This window comes from Podarcis bocagei (genome assembly GCF_964188305.1).
Source record: "Podarcis bocagei genome assembly, chromosome: 7".
Taxonomy (NCBI): Eukaryota; Metazoa; Chordata; class Lepidosauria; order Squamata; family Lacertidae; genus Podarcis; species Podarcis bocagei.
The window spans coordinates 90537473-90555150 of NC_138132.1; the positions used below are offsets into that span (position 1 = coordinate 90537473).

At 47.2% G+C, this 17678-nt stretch overlaps 1 protein-coding gene across 1 annotated transcript; it reads left to right on the plus strand.

Annotated features, from left to right (window-relative positions):
- Nucleotides 1–310: 310 nt before the first annotated feature.
- DUSP2 (dual specificity phosphatase 2) lies at nucleotides 311–6184 on the plus strand. The gene is made up of 4 exons (XM_081202618.1): nucleotides 311–713; nucleotides 1971–2113; nucleotides 3066–3285; nucleotides 3981–6184. Exons 1-4 carry the CDS (start codon nucleotides 326–328, stop codon nucleotides 4193–4195), a joined length of 966 nt encoding a protein of 321 aa, XP_081058744.1. The 5' UTR covers nucleotides 311–325; the 3' UTR covers nucleotides 4196–6184.
- The last annotated feature ends 11494 nt before the right edge of the window (nucleotides 6185–17678 follow it).

Sequence of the window (17678 nt, forward strand, 5' to 3'; positions counted from 1 at the left end):
GATCATCTCATTCCGTCTGGCTGCCTCCGGATCCGCCGCCGCGGCCGGAGCGCGGCGCCTCTCCCTCCACGTGAGGGGGAAGGGCCCGGCCTGGGAGTTCCTCGGTGACGCACACTTCCATATATGGCGGCCCGGGGAGGAGCGCCACCCGCGAGCGGCGCGGTACTTAAGCTCCCGCGCGGAACTGGGCTGCAGACTTGGACGAAAGTAGCATCCTCGGCGGGCTTGCGAGAGAGGCATCGCCGGGACCGTTGCGCAAAAGCTCGCCCGCTTCCAGCCGCCTTTATTCCTCTTGTTGGCAAGGATTTCCTGGGCCGGTGCAAGGATGGTGATCGAGGAGGTGGTGCCCCTGGCGAGCTCCGGCCTGGCCGCGCTGCTGCGGGACCCCCGGGAGAGCGCGCGCACGCTGGCGCTGGACTGCCGGCCCTTCCTGGCCTTCTGCCAGGCGCACCTGCTGGACTCGCGGCCCGTGCACTGGAACGGGCTGCTGCGGCGCCGCTCCCGCGGCCGGAGCGCCGTCAGCCTGGACTGGCTGCTCCCCGACCGGGCGCTGCTGGCCCGGCTGCGCAAGGGCGAGCTCAGCCACCTGGTGGTGCTGGACGAGGCCAGCCGCTCGCCGGCCGCGCTGCGCCCCGACAGCCTGGCCCGCCTGCTGCTCAACGCGCTGCTGCGGGAGGAGCGGGCCGGCACCTCGCACATCTACCTGCTGCAAGGTGAGCCCCGCCGCCAGGTGGGCTTCCGGGGGGAGGGGGGGCGAGACACGACCCTCTCCCAGGAGAGGGAGGGGGGAGTCTTTGGGATGGGGCTTGAAGGAAGGGAGGGGCCCGTAGATGGTGGCCCCCGGAAGGGTTCAGATCCCCACCCCACTAGGTGACGGTGGGCCAGTCACAGCCTCTCTATTTCCCCACTCTACATGGACGTACATGATAGGACGTACATCAAATGCTAGGCCTACTCGGAGTAGACCCATTGGGATTAATGGACATTACTACCTTAGGCCTATTAATTCCAGGAGGCCTGCTCTAAGTAGATCTTAGTCAAGAGGCAATCTATTTATATTTATTAAACTTTTATCCTGTGCTATTTTGGGATGGAGAGCAGGATAACATTAATAATTATAATTATTTTGGGGTGGAAAGGAGTTGCTTCAAGTTCAAACACCCCGCTTTGACTTGATAGGAAAAAATAAAAAGCCTTGATGTATTACGGCAATCTTTCCATAGGCTTTAATTTGCCAAGGCAAATTAAACTAAGTTTACGCTTAGTTGAATTCCTCACCTTTTCCCTTTGAGTCCAACTGCATTTTTAATTGGGAAAACTGAAGAAAATTCAGTTTTAGGGGGGATTTTATTTTTTTAGTTTAATTAGGAGGCATTAACAAAAAGCCAAGATAGCCCTGGAATAGAATTGCTGTATCCCAAGCAGACTCATCCCAGCTGTTCCCAAGGTTACTTGCAGCTAAGTCTGGCTGCTGTAGTGGCAACTAAATTGGAATTAAAGCGGTGGATGTACAAATCCCTTCCGCAATGGCTGCCCTGGCGCTAAAGTGTACAGGTCATTCGCTAATCTGATTAGCACCTTCAGTATTGTAACCATGTCTGCTTTTGATATTGCACTGTCACATAATGTAGCACCTTCATTAGGCTGCATGGACACCAAAAAAACACAACACCAGATACCAAATAAATACATTTGTTACTGACAGCAGTAAATCTGGGCCCAATCCATGCATAAAATAATCAATCATACAAGATATCACAAACACAAGTTATAGTTTGTGGCCACAATAGTGGTGTCACTGCAGGTACTTTTTAATGAAAGTGTATTTTAAAGGCACTATTATGAATAGATCTGAATGAAATGTGTGGTCACTATAAACTATTCTAATCTGATATGTCCTTAGCATCTGTATAACATTAATCCCCCAACTGAGATACACACTAAAAACTTTCCATTTGTCTGATGTTTAGGTGGCTTTGAGAATTTCCAAGCCAATTTTCCAGAACTGTGCTTGACGTCGCCAACACCTCCTACATCGCCTCCGTCTCTATCTCCTGCTCTCCAAAGCCCTGAAGACAACAGCACAGAAGCAGTTACTCCCTTGTATGACCAGGTAAGTTCATGTGTTTGCCTTCACTGTGAATCTGGAGACCAATTCCCCCCTCCCCCCATATTACTCTAAGCAGATATTTTTTAAAATTAATATTCTGGGCCATTTAATTGCACTGTCTAGACTTTGCTATGTGAGTAATCTTAGTAAAATTACTGCTCACATGACAAAATACAATTGAGACTGAATAAAGGTATATTTATTCAGGTGTGCTTGTCCACCCTCTCCCTGAGGCTTGGAGCTGGTAACCACCAAGGCTGTCACCTACTTTAAGGATTTCACCTGATGCATTGTCTGTCTCAAGCGCACTGCCTTGCCCCAGCATGCGCACATGGCAACTGCAGATTTTTTTTGAGGCCCAGCTCTCGAGCATTTTGGGGGGCCCTCTGCCCCCCGGCCCCCCTAGTTGGTTTCTATGGTCTGTCTAGTAACAGATGAATTTAAAAAACTTAAATCAGTTATTCTCTTTTTACAATTGCGTATTACCAAAACCTCTATATAGATGGTTGTGAAGATATCTAAGGAAGTCCAAGAGTTTATAGTTTAATCAGCAAAGGTTTTGTTAGAAGGAAGGGTTATCTGTAATGTTTTTTTCTTTCCTCCCCTTTGCAGTAACATACAAGACTCAAATAACCTTTTTTAAAAAAGCAAAAGTGTCTTCAGCTCAAAGCTCTTGCCCATTAACCAACTAAATGATAGAATCTAAGAAATGTGGGGTTGGAAGGGACCCTGAGGGTCATCTAGTCCAACCCACTGCAGTGCGCGAATATGCAGCTGTGCCATACAGGGCTTGAACCTGCAACCTTGGCATTATTAGCTTAGTTTATTAATCTAATAATAAACCTTGATAGCATAGTAGTAACAGTACTTGATTCATCCCTACAATATTCGCCATCAATCCTATTTTGGCACAAAGACTGATGGGTGCACTCTCCTTGTTCTTTCTCTTCTGCAGGGGGGTCCAGTGGAGATTCTGCCATTCCTCTACCTGGGCAGCTGCTACCACTCCTCCAACCGGGAGGTTCTGGAGTCCCTCGGAATCACTGCTGTGCTCAACGTCTCCTCCAGCTGCCCCAACTACTTCGAAGGCCAGTTCCTGTACAAGAGCATCCCAGTGGAAGACAACCACATGGCTGAGATCAGTGTGTGGTTCCAGGAAGCCATTGACTTCATTGGTAAGTGCAGGTGACCAGTCAGGCAATCCTTTTCTGCGCAGAGAACTCTCATTCCCTGATGGTGAGCTTGGTTGTCTGCATCATCTTGCCACTTTGTAGGGAAGATTTTGCCACAAACGGGGGCAGATGTGTGGTAGAGAAACTGTCATCCATACCTGCCTCATATTCCAGAGGATTAAGTTATCCCTGGTGATAGTGGAAGAGATTTGCTATTCCCATGGCACACTGATATTCTTTGAACCTCTATTTTGCTTAATGTTGTGAGTGACAAGACAGTTTTTAAGACAGTTGGGGGTTGACCTCCAAAGCTGTACCACGCAGAATGCCAAGCAAACACACAGATGCACCCCCCCTTCTTTTGAGAAGTAACTTGGTAGAAGATTCCCCGTCTTATGGATTAGGAAAACAGCAAGCTGCCTCATATTGGCCCATCTAGATCTGTATTGGGTACACTGGCTGGCAGTGGCTGCAGCCCTCCCTGGAGATGCCAGGGATTGAACTTGGGACCTTCTGCATGCAGAGCAGGTGCTCTACCACTAAGCTACATCCTGCCTCCTACCATGCAGGCAACAAAAATGGCCCCCTTGCCCCATAAATGCACCTTGCTCCTTGGATATGGCTGCTTCTGGCTCTAGGGCTGCGCTGCTCTTGTGGGCTGTCTCTGACGTGGCTCTTCTTCCTTGCTCCTCCTGCAGATTCGGTGAAGAACAGCAGTGGGCGCGTTCTGGTGCACTGCCAAGCTGGCATCTCCCGTTCGGCCACCATTTGCCTTGCCTACTTGATCCAGAGCCGCCGGGTGCGGCTGGAAGAGGCCTTCGACTTTGTCAAGCAGCGCCGTGGGGTGATCTCTCCCAACTTTGGCTTCATGGGGCAGCTCTTGCAGTTCGAGACGGAGGTGCTGTGTCATTAGCCCAGCCGCCCCACAGACCCAGCTGGGAGGGTGGGGCAACCTTCCTCTCTGCGGACAAAAAGACTGATAATGTGTGTTTCTGTTTACATCTCCAAGCGGGTGCTGCAGCAAAGGACAATGTTGTGGTTTTTGTTCATTTGTTTTCTATTGCACTAAATCCTGACTTCAATCTCATGACTACAAAAGCAAAACAAGAGTGTATCAGGAGTGAAGAAAAGAGGGTGGCTCCAACTGTGTGTTGGGAAGCTGTCCTGTCCCTTTGTTGGGGAAGAGCTTTAAGGCCAGATCTCTTCATCTGCTACAGTCCAAAGCCAGTGCTCATTGATCATTACTTTCCACACTCACCCCAAATGCAAATAATTGCAGCTTAACACTGTGGCACCATATCCTAGCAATGGTAATGCAGCTGTGCTGCAAACTCCTGATAGGATTATCAGAAGGTTTTCTTTTTTTGAGGTTGAAGCTACTTGGGGAAGTGGGAACTGATTATCGTAATGCAATGATATTGTGCTAATCCAGCCTTCAGCAGTCTGATGTTCTCCAGATGTTTCGGACACTGGGGGAGTTGTAGATCTGGAGGACACCAAGTTAGCAAAGGCTGGGCTAAGCCATTGTACCCTATATGGTATGCTGATGTCAAAGTGAAGTATAAAATGTGAACAAGCCAGTGAGAGGCTTATAGTTGGATAGCCGTTGCCGGTGTGTATCTCGCCCTTCCTTCGTGGAGCTTAAGGTGGCATGAAGAAGGCTCTTCTCATTTGACCCTCGCAACAGCTTTTGAGAGAGAGGTTAACCAGAGAGGGTGACTGGCATCTAGACACCCTCTAAGTTCCACGGGCTGAGTTGGCCTTTGGGAACCTGAGTCTGCCTTGCTCGTGTCTCAACAGTCTGTTCACCATTGTGCCACCCCTTCAGCTGGTGCACTGGGAATCACTGCTGGGTTGTGGCTTGGCCAAAAGGACAAAACAAGTATGTCCTTCAATGCTTGTCTGGACTTAAGGTGAGTCCCAGGTTTGAAAAAGCTGAAGAAGACCTAACAGCAACTGGCCTAATTCTCCCTTCAGCATGAGAATTCAGGTTGAATGGAGGTGACTTGATAGTCCTATGGCTAAGGCACTCCAGTGTCCCTCCTTTTCTACATCTTGATCAGCTGGCCCTATGCAGGAATTGATAGCACACTTCCCCATTTAAAGGCTTCTCTCTGCCTTCTGTCAGAAAAACTGAAGGTGTTTCACTGAAGCTTTAAAGACTGAGTAATATGTAAGTGAGAAGTCCTTTTAAAAAGAAGCTTGGTTGGCTATCTTCACCTGACTATCCTCAAGTCAACTGTAGGCCAGATTTTAAGCATAGGAAGTAAGATTATACACTTGAACTACTCTGTCTCCATTGTCCAAGCGGTATGAGCTGCTTGCCTCTGGTCTCCAGCCTTATGCAGGCCAGCCATAGATCATCAAGCTCCATCCGTAACGGATTGCTCGTTATTCATATATGCTGTGAAACTGGGAGTCGATAAGCTTTATTAGGGTGAGAGTTGGGTTCCGCATCCCCAGATCAAGAGGGGAGAATTCACTGCCAATTGTACAGCTGTCCCCCTCCCCCAGCCCTGGGGGAAGAACAGGCAAGTATCCTGCCTTCTGGTATGGAGGCGGGGGGGGGGTAGGGGAAGGGGCTCTCTTCTTCTGAATGCACTGAGAATGGACAACACCCACTGCAGGCAAATAAACCCCTCCTTCCCTTCCCCAGGGTGTTGTCGTAAACTCACTGGGCTGTCCTGTGTACCTCCCACTCATTTCAATGAGGCTTCCACAGGCAAACTTTCTGGGGGATTGTGCCCAGTGACATCTTTCTGCCCCCTCTCCCGCAATATACAGTTTGTACATTTGTGGAAGAAAGAGGAGCACCTCTTTCTTGACTGACATTGACTGTAAATGTCTTTTGCACTTTATATTTATTATTACCTGTTGCAATAAACAACCAGTTTTTATATTGCTTCTTGAGTCTCTTTGAGACTGGCTCAATCTTTTCCTTATTTAATAGCACCTTGTATCCCAAGGATTGTTGATACCTGAGTATGAAAAGGAACAGGAGCCCTGGGTATCAGGATTTCATTTCAGCCCTCTGAGCCCCAGCCAGGATGGAGAAGCTCATGCCTTTGGGACTTGGCTCGTTCCCAGCTAAGGTTCCTGGCTGCCTGCTGCTCCCCAACACCCTTCCCAGTCTGCTTCCAAGTATGCAGAGAGGTCACTCCCAGAGCAGACCAGCGCTTGCTCTGTCCCCTCTGTATGTTCCCTTGCTGCCAAGCATGACTGGCTTGAACAATTTCTATGTCTGCGCTGGAAAGTCAGCAAGCCATGGCCAAGACATCTCTATAGGTGTAGCCCACTTTAATCTTCTGGAACACAAGTAAAACCAACAGAGGAAGAAGGTAAAACCAGTGCAACAAGTTTTTAGACAAGTTGAACAAATATATAGCTTGATGTTGTGTACACACACACACATTTTGCCCAGCTGACACAACTTCTTGAACCCTGGAAGGCAAGGCAAACCCATTTAGCAAAGGCTAAAGTAGGATGCTCCTGCCAACCTAGCAGTTTGAAAGCACATCAAAGTGCAAGTAGATAAATAGGTACCGCTCTGGTGGGAAGGTAAATGGCGTTTCCATGCGCTGCTCTGGTTCGCCAGAAGCGGCTTAGTCATGCTGGCCACATGACCCGGAAGCTATCTGTGGACAAACGCCAGCTCCCTAGGCCTATAGAGCGAGATGAGCGCCACAACCCCAGAGTCGGTCACGACTGGACCTAATGGTCAGGGCTCCCTTTACCTTTATCTTTAAAGTAGGATGCATCCACACTGCAAGTGGTCTCTTTTTTAAAAATAAAACCCTTCAGTTTGTCAAAAGTTCTCATCGGTCATGTCACCAGTCCTGAAGAGTTTATGGCTGCAGTGATGTAAGCTTTGAACCCAGGAGTCTAGTTCAGATGTTTCATTGCTGTTCCACGCTAGCTGCTTAAAATAATATTGGTGTTCCTTTGGTACAGAACTTTGATTTGATTACAGAATAAGCTCGTGGAAGCTTAGCTGTGGCCATGTGGCTTGACCTTACCTCTGATGTTTTTGTCAAGGCAGCTGGCAGAGAAAGATTGATGCCCCCTTCCTCGCAGAGGCCAAGAGCTTTAGTTGACCTCTGCTTGCCCTCAATCAGTCCATCTCTGGATCTTGGCAAGTTGCCCTGTCTAGACCAGAGCCATCCCTCCGGGGGGGGGGGGATCCAGGCTGTGTGTCAGCAGGAGGAATTAGCTGTGAGTGGCAGGTGGGATATTGAGATGGAGGGGAGGAGGGGGAAAGAGTACATTTTCTAATCCTTCCCTCTTCCAGGGAAAAAACCCCAACTGATACAGGACCATGGGCGTATCACAGACACCTGCCACTAGCTGATCAGTGGAGTCCAGCAGCTAAGGTCTGGTGCTTTGAAAACCCACTGACATCCTACCTTGCGTAGAGGCAAAGCTACACCTGCGACCTCCATTAGTCTCTCAGCCATGGTTTAAGATCTCCTTCCCAAATCTGGGAAAGCACTAACTAGGCTTTGGGAAGGAGGCGGTGTTATAGAAAAAATAAGGGGATTGGCTTTTGCTGCCCAAGGTACTGAGTCCCCTAAGTCCATGATCAGTTAGAGATGCATGGATGGAGGCAAGATCCATAGAAAGCAAGGCAGAGCTTTATTTTTCTGTCACAACAGAGTTCCCTCCCCTCCTTACAAGGAGGTAGGAGAGACCCAGAACAATGGTGCACAAGCCCCTATAAAGACTTTTGAAATTGCCCACACCTCTAACCCAAGGCCACCCCCAAAAACATCATGTATACATCACTGAAGGAGGCAGTCTCCAGCAGAAATTTGAGAGTATTGCTTCTCTCCTTTCTGCTAGGATACCTGATAATACCTTACTTGGTTGCATTTTCTGGGTAGCCTGGACATTCCTTTGAGATGGTAAATACTTTAGTTCCTGAATCTCTTACCCATATTGATAGTTTTCTCATCTTAACAGATACTTGCCAGACTATAGCTTCAGGATTGCTCTCCTGTACTATTTCAGATATGTGATTTATATACCGTTTTTTTGCACCATAACACTCACTTTTTTCCTCCTAGAAAGTAAGGGGAAATGTCTGTGCGTGTTATGGAGGGAATGCCTACGGGTGGCATGCCTACGGATTTTCCTCCTATAAAAACTATGTGCGTGTTATGGTCGGGTGCGTGTTATAGAGCGAAAAATACGGTACTTACATGTCTGTTTGCTTTGTACATTTATGAACATTTACGCTATATTTGAGAACTTAGAATTCTTATATCAGCAGGATAACTCTGGGACCCTGTCAGTGCCTTGTGTCTCCTTCCCCAAGCCCAGTGCCTCACTGACTGGGCTTGGGGGGCATCAAATGTTACCAAAGGCCGTCAAAAAAGGCACCAAGGGCCATGCCTTTGTCTATCCTGGGTTAGAGTGTCAAACGATGCCTCAGAGACGAACAGGGGCAGCACGTCCCATTTCATCATCTGAGGTGAAATGGGAAGTGCCACATCTGCCGCTGGTGGAAAAGCAGCACTACCACTGGCACCAATTTTGGGCAAGATTGTGCCAATTTGGTGTTTCCATTTCCTCCCCTGCTTTTTCCTCCCCTGTGCATTTTTAACAGCAGCATAAGAGAGAGAGAGAGAGATTAAGATTAAGTACCTGTGTGTGGTCTTTCACATATCTTGCCAGGAAGCGATTCACCCATTTAAATTCTGTATGTCAGATTATAAAGGCACAGGGTCAGGGGCAGTAAAAGAAAATAGTTAGCAACCCTTCTCAGATTTGGGAGATCAGAAGTTACAGTCAGGGTGAAGAAAAGGAAAGAGCACCCTAGAACCTTCTCAAGAACTTTCATTTATTGCTATTTCACCTCTATCAGAAATACCAATGGACTCTGTCTCTGTCATAGGAGCCAGCTGTAGGGGCTGTGGGGGCTTCAGCCCACACAATAAAATATCTGAGGGGGCTGAGCCCCGACAAAGTTGATGGGCATTCCCATTCAAATGGTGTGTGTGCACCGTGTAATGTGATTGATTGTGCAGGGCTTACCTGGGCCCCCACAATATTTCATTCAAGTTGGCACCCCTGCTCTATGTGTCAGTTACCCCCCCCACACACAGCCAGAAACATTCTGTTTGCTCTAAATTTACCCAGCAGCATTACTTCATCTCAGCCCACTCACCCAAATCAGCTAGAAAATCCCAGTCACAGATGTTCACTCACTCGTGGGCACCAACACAGGTCCTAAAGATAGCCATGGAACATTCAGATATTCTTTCATGCTGGCCTGCTTACGCATGAATGCGTACACACAGTCCACTGCCCTCATGTGTGCACCTGGCCCCTATTTCCTTTGAAGGCAGTAATAATATATTTCAAAGAACGTTACACATCACATCACGATCATTCTCTCTGCCACACAAGGCCAGCATTATAAACCTCCGTGAGGGCTTGATACAACAAGGCACTCCCAAAGGCTACTGAGGCAAGTGAATAGCTTAGGCGAACTTTGAACCAGGGACTTGTGGGATATACAGTGGTACCTCGGAAGTCGAACGGAATCCGTTCCAGAAGTCTGTTCAACTTCCAAAATGTTCAGAAACCAAGGCGCAGCTTCCGATTGGCTGCAGAAACTTCTAGCCATGCCAAGTATAGATAATACCAGCTTCTTAAAAAGTCTTACTTTTCTGATTTTGTCTAATCTCCTGTTAAAAACAATATTTGTTCTCCATCTCTTTGCAATATTGTTTAGCACATCAGAGAGGGAACAAGGACATTTGGGGTATGTGTGTATGTGTCTGTCCATTTATATTAGCCTTTGCCAACCTGGTAACTTCCAGATGTTTTGTTTCAGACAGCTGTGCTGGCTGGGGCTGATGGGAGTTGGAGCCCCAAACCTGATGTATAGAAGCATCTGTTGTACATCCTCTTCTGTTTAGCTGAGTCTGACTGCCCCCTTGTGGCTAAATGCTGCTTATAAGAGCAGGAAGACAGCGACACAGTGCCTCTTTCTTTGGGCTGTTCAAAACCTTTGCACTGAAGCAGATGGACTTATGGCAGTGTTCGCTTGGAAATGAAGAATGGGGGCTGGGGGCTGGCCTTGGGCAAAATGCCCACAGTGGACACTGAGTGGGCTCACTTCCTTGCCACTGTCGCCACTGGCCATCTGCTTGGCCTCTCCATCATGACCTAATCCCCATCACTTCTCAGAAGGAGAGAGCAATGGCAGTGAAAACAACTTCTCCTTCTCCTGGCTGTTGATGATGTACTTGGATGAGGCCGGCAAGCAAGCAGCAAGGAGGTGAAATAAAGCAGACCCTTCAAGTGTCCCTATTTTCCAGGGACATCACTGATTTAGAGAAGCTGTCCCAGTTTCTGATTTGATTCTAGATTTGATTCCACTTTTCCTTAGGACGTCCCTATTTTCATTGGAGAAATGTTGGAGGGTATGGAGTTATCAGACCCCGGAGCCATCTGAAGACAATCCTGTGCATAGGGAAGGTTTTTTATGTTTAATACTTTTTATGTTTTTATATATGTTGGACGCTGCCCAGAGTGGTTGGGGCAACCCAGTAAGATGTGTGGGGTATAAATAATAAAATTATCATTATAGAATGGGACGTCCTTATTTTCTTCAGAGAAATGTTGGAAGGTATGAGAAATGGGGGAGTAAGCACCGGCAGGTCCCTGACAATGCCAGCCCCAGGCCCTGATCCCTGCTGAAACGCTCCCTTTTATGCCCCTATTATTTATTTATATAAATAACTATTTGTTTGTCTGTTTATTACATTGCTGTGTCAGCAATCCAAGCACATAATCTGGGCCGTTTACATGAGCAGTGAAATATAAATGCAATTCACAATAAGCACACTAAAACCAGAAGCGAAAAAAGCTGGGCTAGGGGGCCTGATCATAGCTGTCAACTTTCCCCTTTTCTTGCAAGGAATCCTATTCAGAATAAGGGGATTTCCCTTTAAAAAAGGGAAACGTTGCCAGCTATGGGCCTGATCCAGCAAGGCAGTTCCTGAATGGGCAAAACTTTTGCTATCAGTACATCTCTGTGATGTTTCTGAGCACCAGGAATGAGGAGCAGTTTTATAAAAGAGGCTTTATTGAGAGGAGCCTCTAAGACCCTCTGCTAGAACTGAAACTGAAGGCGGTCAGCTCTGTTGGCTAAAGCACGGTGTTGATAACCAGGTTTGATCCCCTTATTGGCCACCTGTATATTCCTGCATTGCAGGGTCCCTTCCAACTTTACGACTCTAGGACTAAGAAACGGCAGGGCAAGTCCTCAGACTGCCCCAGGTCCTTAGTTTTAAGGGAGCATCACCAAATCACAAGCTCTGTCATTACAATCCCCACGACAGGAAAAGGCTTCACCTGCTGATCTTCAAAGTGCCGGGCTGCTCTTAAAGGCCCTGGAGCAGATCCAGATGGGAAAAGGTGGCAATCTGATCTGTATTGGTTGAGTGAGCTCTTCAAGGTGCAGAAGGGCTTCATCACACAAGGGGTTAAACTGACCTCCTAATGAAGAGGCTTTTGCCAGGTGTTGCCTTTTCACTGCTGCTCTATATAAAAGATCCAGGGGTCCCCTTTGTTTGTGGCCTAAGTATTGTTTGCAGTTTGTTTAGGGGAGGTTTATCATACATTTATCAGTAACAGTGGGCTTTTTCTTCCGCTATGGCTGTGTTCCTTCATGTTTGGACTGTGGTTATAAGTGTTTTTTTGCTGCTTTCAGGTAAGGGCTATTTTTTTTTAACAATGAGGCATCAGTGCGTCTGCTTGTAGACCTTGTGGAAGAGGAAGGCCCTTAGCTCAGGGCTATCTGCATGCGGAAGCTCCTAAGTTCAGTCCCTGGTATCACCAGGAACAGCTGGGAAAGACCTCCCCCCCTTGCTTGAAACCCAGGAGAGCTGCTGCCAGCCAGACCAATGCTCTGACTCAACAAAACACAGGTGCCTTTGTTCCCAAGAACTTGCAGCGCCCCACCACTTGGCAGATCCTGGGACCCAGGCTGCTGCTGCTGCTCCTGGGTGGGTGGGGTCTGCTGCTCTGGAAAGTAGCGTGCTTTGGCCTCACTTGGCCAGGGGCTCTGTCTGTGGTATGACTCTTAAACCTTTTGGTGGCCATATGTTTTAAGCAAGCTGCTATTAAAGGGGGGGGGGGCTATCCTGGGGTCTGTCTGGGTTAGGTAGCATGTTCAGCTAGGCTGCTTTCACACTCCTTGCCTTCTATCTGCACAATGCTTTGCTTAAGGATGACTGTTGCAAAAATAGAGAAATGTAGGTACTTGAAGCAGCAAAAAGTATGATATAAAATGCTCAGTAATCTGTGTCTAATTCAGTGTGTTATTTGCAAGTTTGCCATCCTGTGGTGAAGCCTAGTATTTATCTTCTTGACAAAGCAAACTGAACAGCAAAGGTTCTTTTTTGGTCACTGGTGGCAGAAGAGTGATTAGTAGGGATACCGAGTTAAATTTACATTATGTTTGTTGTGCTATTCAGTGCTGGCTGTGGTGCAGATCTAAAACTGGTTTTAAAATGGTCACAGCTTCCCCTTAAGAACCGACTCCCATTAGCCCACCATTCTCAGGACTTGTTAGAAGCCCTTCCTGTCTTCAGAAGCCCTGAGAGTAGCCATAAATCTGTAATGCCTTGGTCACTTTCACACTATATGCTCAGAGCACATTTATACCACTTCACACAGTAATGGTTTCCACCCGCCCCAAAGAATCCTGGGAACTGTAGTTTGCTAAGAGTGCCGAGAGCTATTAGGGCACAGTTCCCAGCACACACAGCAAACTATAGTTCCCAGGATTCTTTGAGGTGGGAAACTATGTACTGTAAATGTATGGTGGGGATGTGAGTAAAGCATCAACATGACCTAGGCTGTTTTGCATCCTGAAACAGCAGTAGGAGGCATAGCTCAGAGGCAGAGCACCTGATTTGTATTCAGAAGGCCCCAGGTTGAATTGAATGGTTCAGGTAACAGGTGATGATGGGTGAGATTTGGGAAAGTCAGTGTGTAGAAGTTGGTAAGCTAAATGAATAAGAAGCCTGACCTAGTGTAAGGCAATTTCCAATATTTATTGAATTTATATCCCACTTTTTACTTCAAAGAGACCATGGTTCTCCCTCTCAGTTAATCCTCACTACAACCCTGTGAGGTATGTTGAGCTGAGAGGCTGTGACTGGCCCACCTAGTGAGTTTCATGGCTGAGTGGGGATTTGAACCCAGGCCTTCCAGGTCCTGGCCTTTCCACCACGCTGGCTTCCTATGTGGCTAGCCTCCTCTTGGGTCCTTCCAACGAGGTGTGGATGTTGATGCAATGGGTGTGCCTCTCTCTAGCGCTGCCCATACATGGCCGGGGAGACACCTTCTACATTGAGCACGCCCAAGGGAGTGACTGGGATGAGGCCAGGGATCCCCCTGATGACATCCTTGACATTAACCAAGGTAAGTACTTCGGCTGACTCTGAAGAGCACATGCCCCCACCCCCAGCCTATAAATGATGAAACTACTTACTTACTGTAGTAGCAAGCACTTTAATATGCTGATTTATACATTTCCCCCCATTGCCCTGGTTCAGTCTGCTGTTTTTGTAAGTTGCAAGGTTTGGGTCACTTTCATGAGTAAATTGACCCAAAACTAATAGTCACTGTCATGTTTCCTACTATTCCGCCTTGTGTTTCTTTATTTTGCCTTGTGTTTCTTTTAATGAAATGCCCCTTAAGCAGAGGCTGCCCTGCCTAAAGGGGGGTTCATGACCCTGCTATATGCAGGGGTGCACTGAAACCACTCACTCAACCCTGGCCACTGGGAACCTTATTTGGCCACACTTGGGGCTTGATATTGCCAGGCATGCATTCAAGGATAGCTGCCAGTCTTGAGGGCTGGCACCGCCAGTGACTGGGTGGAACTGCAGCACTAGGGTGTGCTGGATTTTTCAGCTTTCAAATTCCAAAAATTCTACTCAAGTGCAGATCCCTGCTACATCCAGCACAGATGGTTATTGGGACGCTGTGTGCAACTTTTGTTCTCTTGCAGTGGATCCCATTGTATAGCTATGGTTACATCCACACCACACATTTGAAGCCCATGCCCCCCCCCCCCCAATCTGGGAACTGTAGTTTGTTAGTTCTGTAAGAAGCAAACTTTAGTTCCTGGAGTGCTTTTGGGGAAAGCCATGCTGTGGGTGTCATCTATCAAATGCAGTGTTCACCATCTAAGATCTCTGATGCTGCCAAAATCAACCCAGAGATGGGAAAATGTGTATGAGAAACCTGAATTTTGTTAGGAAATGTTGCATCCAAAATGTGAGTGACCAGAGTGGCAGGTCTGAAGTTAAAAACTGCAGCAATTTGCTTTCAGCTCTAGTCTGTTGTATTAGGCTACTTGATCAGGTAAAGGCTTCTGCCAGGTACTGAGCCCATTTTTCTCTTCCCAGAGCTGATTTTTCCAGGGGCGCCAGAAAGCAGTTTTCTGATCGAGGGGGATATCATCAAAGCGGTAGGTAATGATGGCAGAACTGGTGCAAGAGACAGACTCTTTCCTAAGATGACTTAGTGGAAGATCTGAGTGTGGCCAGGCCGTGGGCGTAGCCAGGATTTATTTTAGGGGCAGGCTTTATGTTGGGGGGGGGTGGTTCAGAACCGAGTTATCTGCTACACAGTTGGTCAGTTAAGTATTTTTATATATTTACTTGATTTACGCATGGGCCTCTACATCAGGAGTGGCTGCATTCAGATTACAGTTCACATCAGCGCCAGCCAGCAATCACAGTGATCAGGGGGTGATAAGAACTGCAGCTCATAAACATCTGAAGAACACTGCTCTTGCTATCCTTGCTCTCTACATCCTGTTGCATCCCATTGAATCCGGGTAACACGAGCAGCTTGCTTGCTTACCAAACTACCCATACGGTATGATTGCCATATGTCCAGAATTTCCCAGACATAGCTGGGATTTGGTTGTCAGAAAATATGTTTGGACGGAAATGGCTGAAATCTGTATGTAAGTGTAGATTTTGGTGAATTTCCTTAAAAATATATTCCTTAAAAACCTCCTTTTTTACTCTCTCAACAACTTTTGTGTCCAGATTTTTACCTATTAAAATATGGCAACCCTACTGTGTGGGAGAGGAGGATGACTGATAGTTTGCATGAATTCATCTGCTGCAGTCCTGAGAAAAACTCTGAAGCTGCTACGTATTTGCACTGCTGGGAAGCCCATTCTCACCAGCCCAGGAGATTCTGTTAGCTTTGTGCCCCTAGAACACTGGTGCCTAAAGCAACCCTTTTGCATTTCTATCCTGCCTGTTTTCTGTGCATCTCAGAGAGCCACACATGAGGCTTCCAGGTGCTCTGCCCAGCCTGATTTGCTTCAGCAACTTGGCATTGTGTTGGCAGCCTGTGTTGGCCCACAATTTGGTATTGCCTGCTGGGTTGCTTCTGTAAACTAAAAGAGTAAAAGAACAAGCAGGGCATAAAAACTGCTGTCCAGAGACCGATGAGGTCACTGCAATCCTTGGTGTGACCTCAGGAGTGTCCCTAACAGGAGAACTTGGCATTCTGTTTGTGGAAGGGCTGCTGCAGCTCAGTGGGCAGACAAGCTGAAGGCCCCAGGTTCAGTCCCTGGAAAAGTTCTTCCTTGGAACCCTGGAGAGCTGCTGCCAGCCAGTGCTGGCAACGGTCTGGCACATTACAATGCAGCTTCTGATGTGAAAGTGGTGCTGATTCTCTCCCATATAGAGTCCTTTCAGGCTGTTCCCATCTGCCAACCCAAGGTGGCCAAAGAAGAGAGGGATTGTCCAAATTCCCTATGTAATCTCCTACAAATATGGTAAGTGACAAACTTTGGAACCTCTTCCAGTAGGAACAGGGCATAGATGTTATGAATAACTTAGGTTCTTTTATCTGTTTAGCTGTTTAGCATAAATGAGATTCAGTGCACTCCAGGAAGAACACAAGTAAGCAGTCAGACAACCAATATATTGGAATTTCTACATAACATTTCTTTATTGCTTAACATAAGACATAACAAGACAAGGGAACATGCACTCAGTCACTCATGCAAACACACAAGCAAACATACTCACTGCCTCTTTCCTGGAAGTGATCAAGTTCCAGTAAGAGTCCTGGGTGATCAGACAGCAAGGCCCCAGCTGCGTCTGACACACAGACTCATCTGAAAAGTCTCAGTCTTAGGGAGGTTTTTTTTTGTGTGTTCATCTGAATCTTAGCATTTCTCACTGCCTTTGGCATGTTCTTGGCAGTCCTCCGTCCTTAGCATGCTCTTGGCAGTCCTTTGTCTTTAGCATGTTGTTGGCATATCACAACTCTCATTGTTTGTACCTGGTCTTCTGTAACTTTTGTACGATACTCATTGTTTGTAACCAGCATTGCTTGGTCTTTACGCTTCCTTGCAGGTACAGTACTTTTGCCAGAACATGAACAGTCCATTAGCTCTTTGATCAACATAGTTCATCAATTGTTCATTAACAGCATCCATTTTGTGTGGCATTCTTCAGCCATCTTGCGGCCCATTCAGACATGGCATTCGTTACATAGAGATAGGGTAGAAACCTGATTCAGGACTTGCCCATACTTTACCTTTTGCCCTGCTCTTTCCAGGCACAGTTCCACGCTTTAAAGCTCTCTGTTTGAGAACCCCCCCTTTTTCTTTGCCCCAGAGTTTTCCCTTTGAAAACCTCTTTAAAGCTGAATTGGAGCAAACAGCAGTTGGGTTTTCTGCAGATTTCCATTTGTTCCGATTGAGTGCTAAAGAGTGGGGGTTTTCATGGGGAAAGCTCCAGAGCAAAAAAAAGGGGGGGGGGGATTCAGACATGGAGCTATAAAGCATGGACCAGGGAAAGGTAAGTGTGGATAAGCCCACACTTTGCATTTACAGTGGTGCCCCGCAAGACGAATGCCTCGCAAGACGAAAAACTCGCTAGACGAAAGGGTTTTTCGGTTTTGCGTTGCTTCGCTAGACGAATTTCCCTATGGGCTTGCTTCGCAAGATGAAAACGTCTTGCACTTTTTTCTTAAAGCCGCTTGAAGAGGCGCAGTTGCGACGGACCGTGCTTCGCAAGACGAAAAACATCGCAAGACGAAAAGACTCGCGGAACGAATTATTTTTGTCTTGCGAGGCACCACTGTATAGGCAAATTTGGCTCATTAGCACTTTCCAAAATGCACAAGCGGATGGCCATCCTTCAAAATTAGCACTTCTCTGACTGTTCAGTGCAGTTTTGTAGGCTTGCAATACCAGCAAAAATGTGTACACAAGTTGGGTGTGCATAAAAATGTACGTGTTTGTGAAACTAACATACAGAAAGACATTAAGTTGGGCAAAAGTGCATACAAAGATGTGCCTTTTGGGAGAAATTAGCAGTGAAATGCTGATGAAT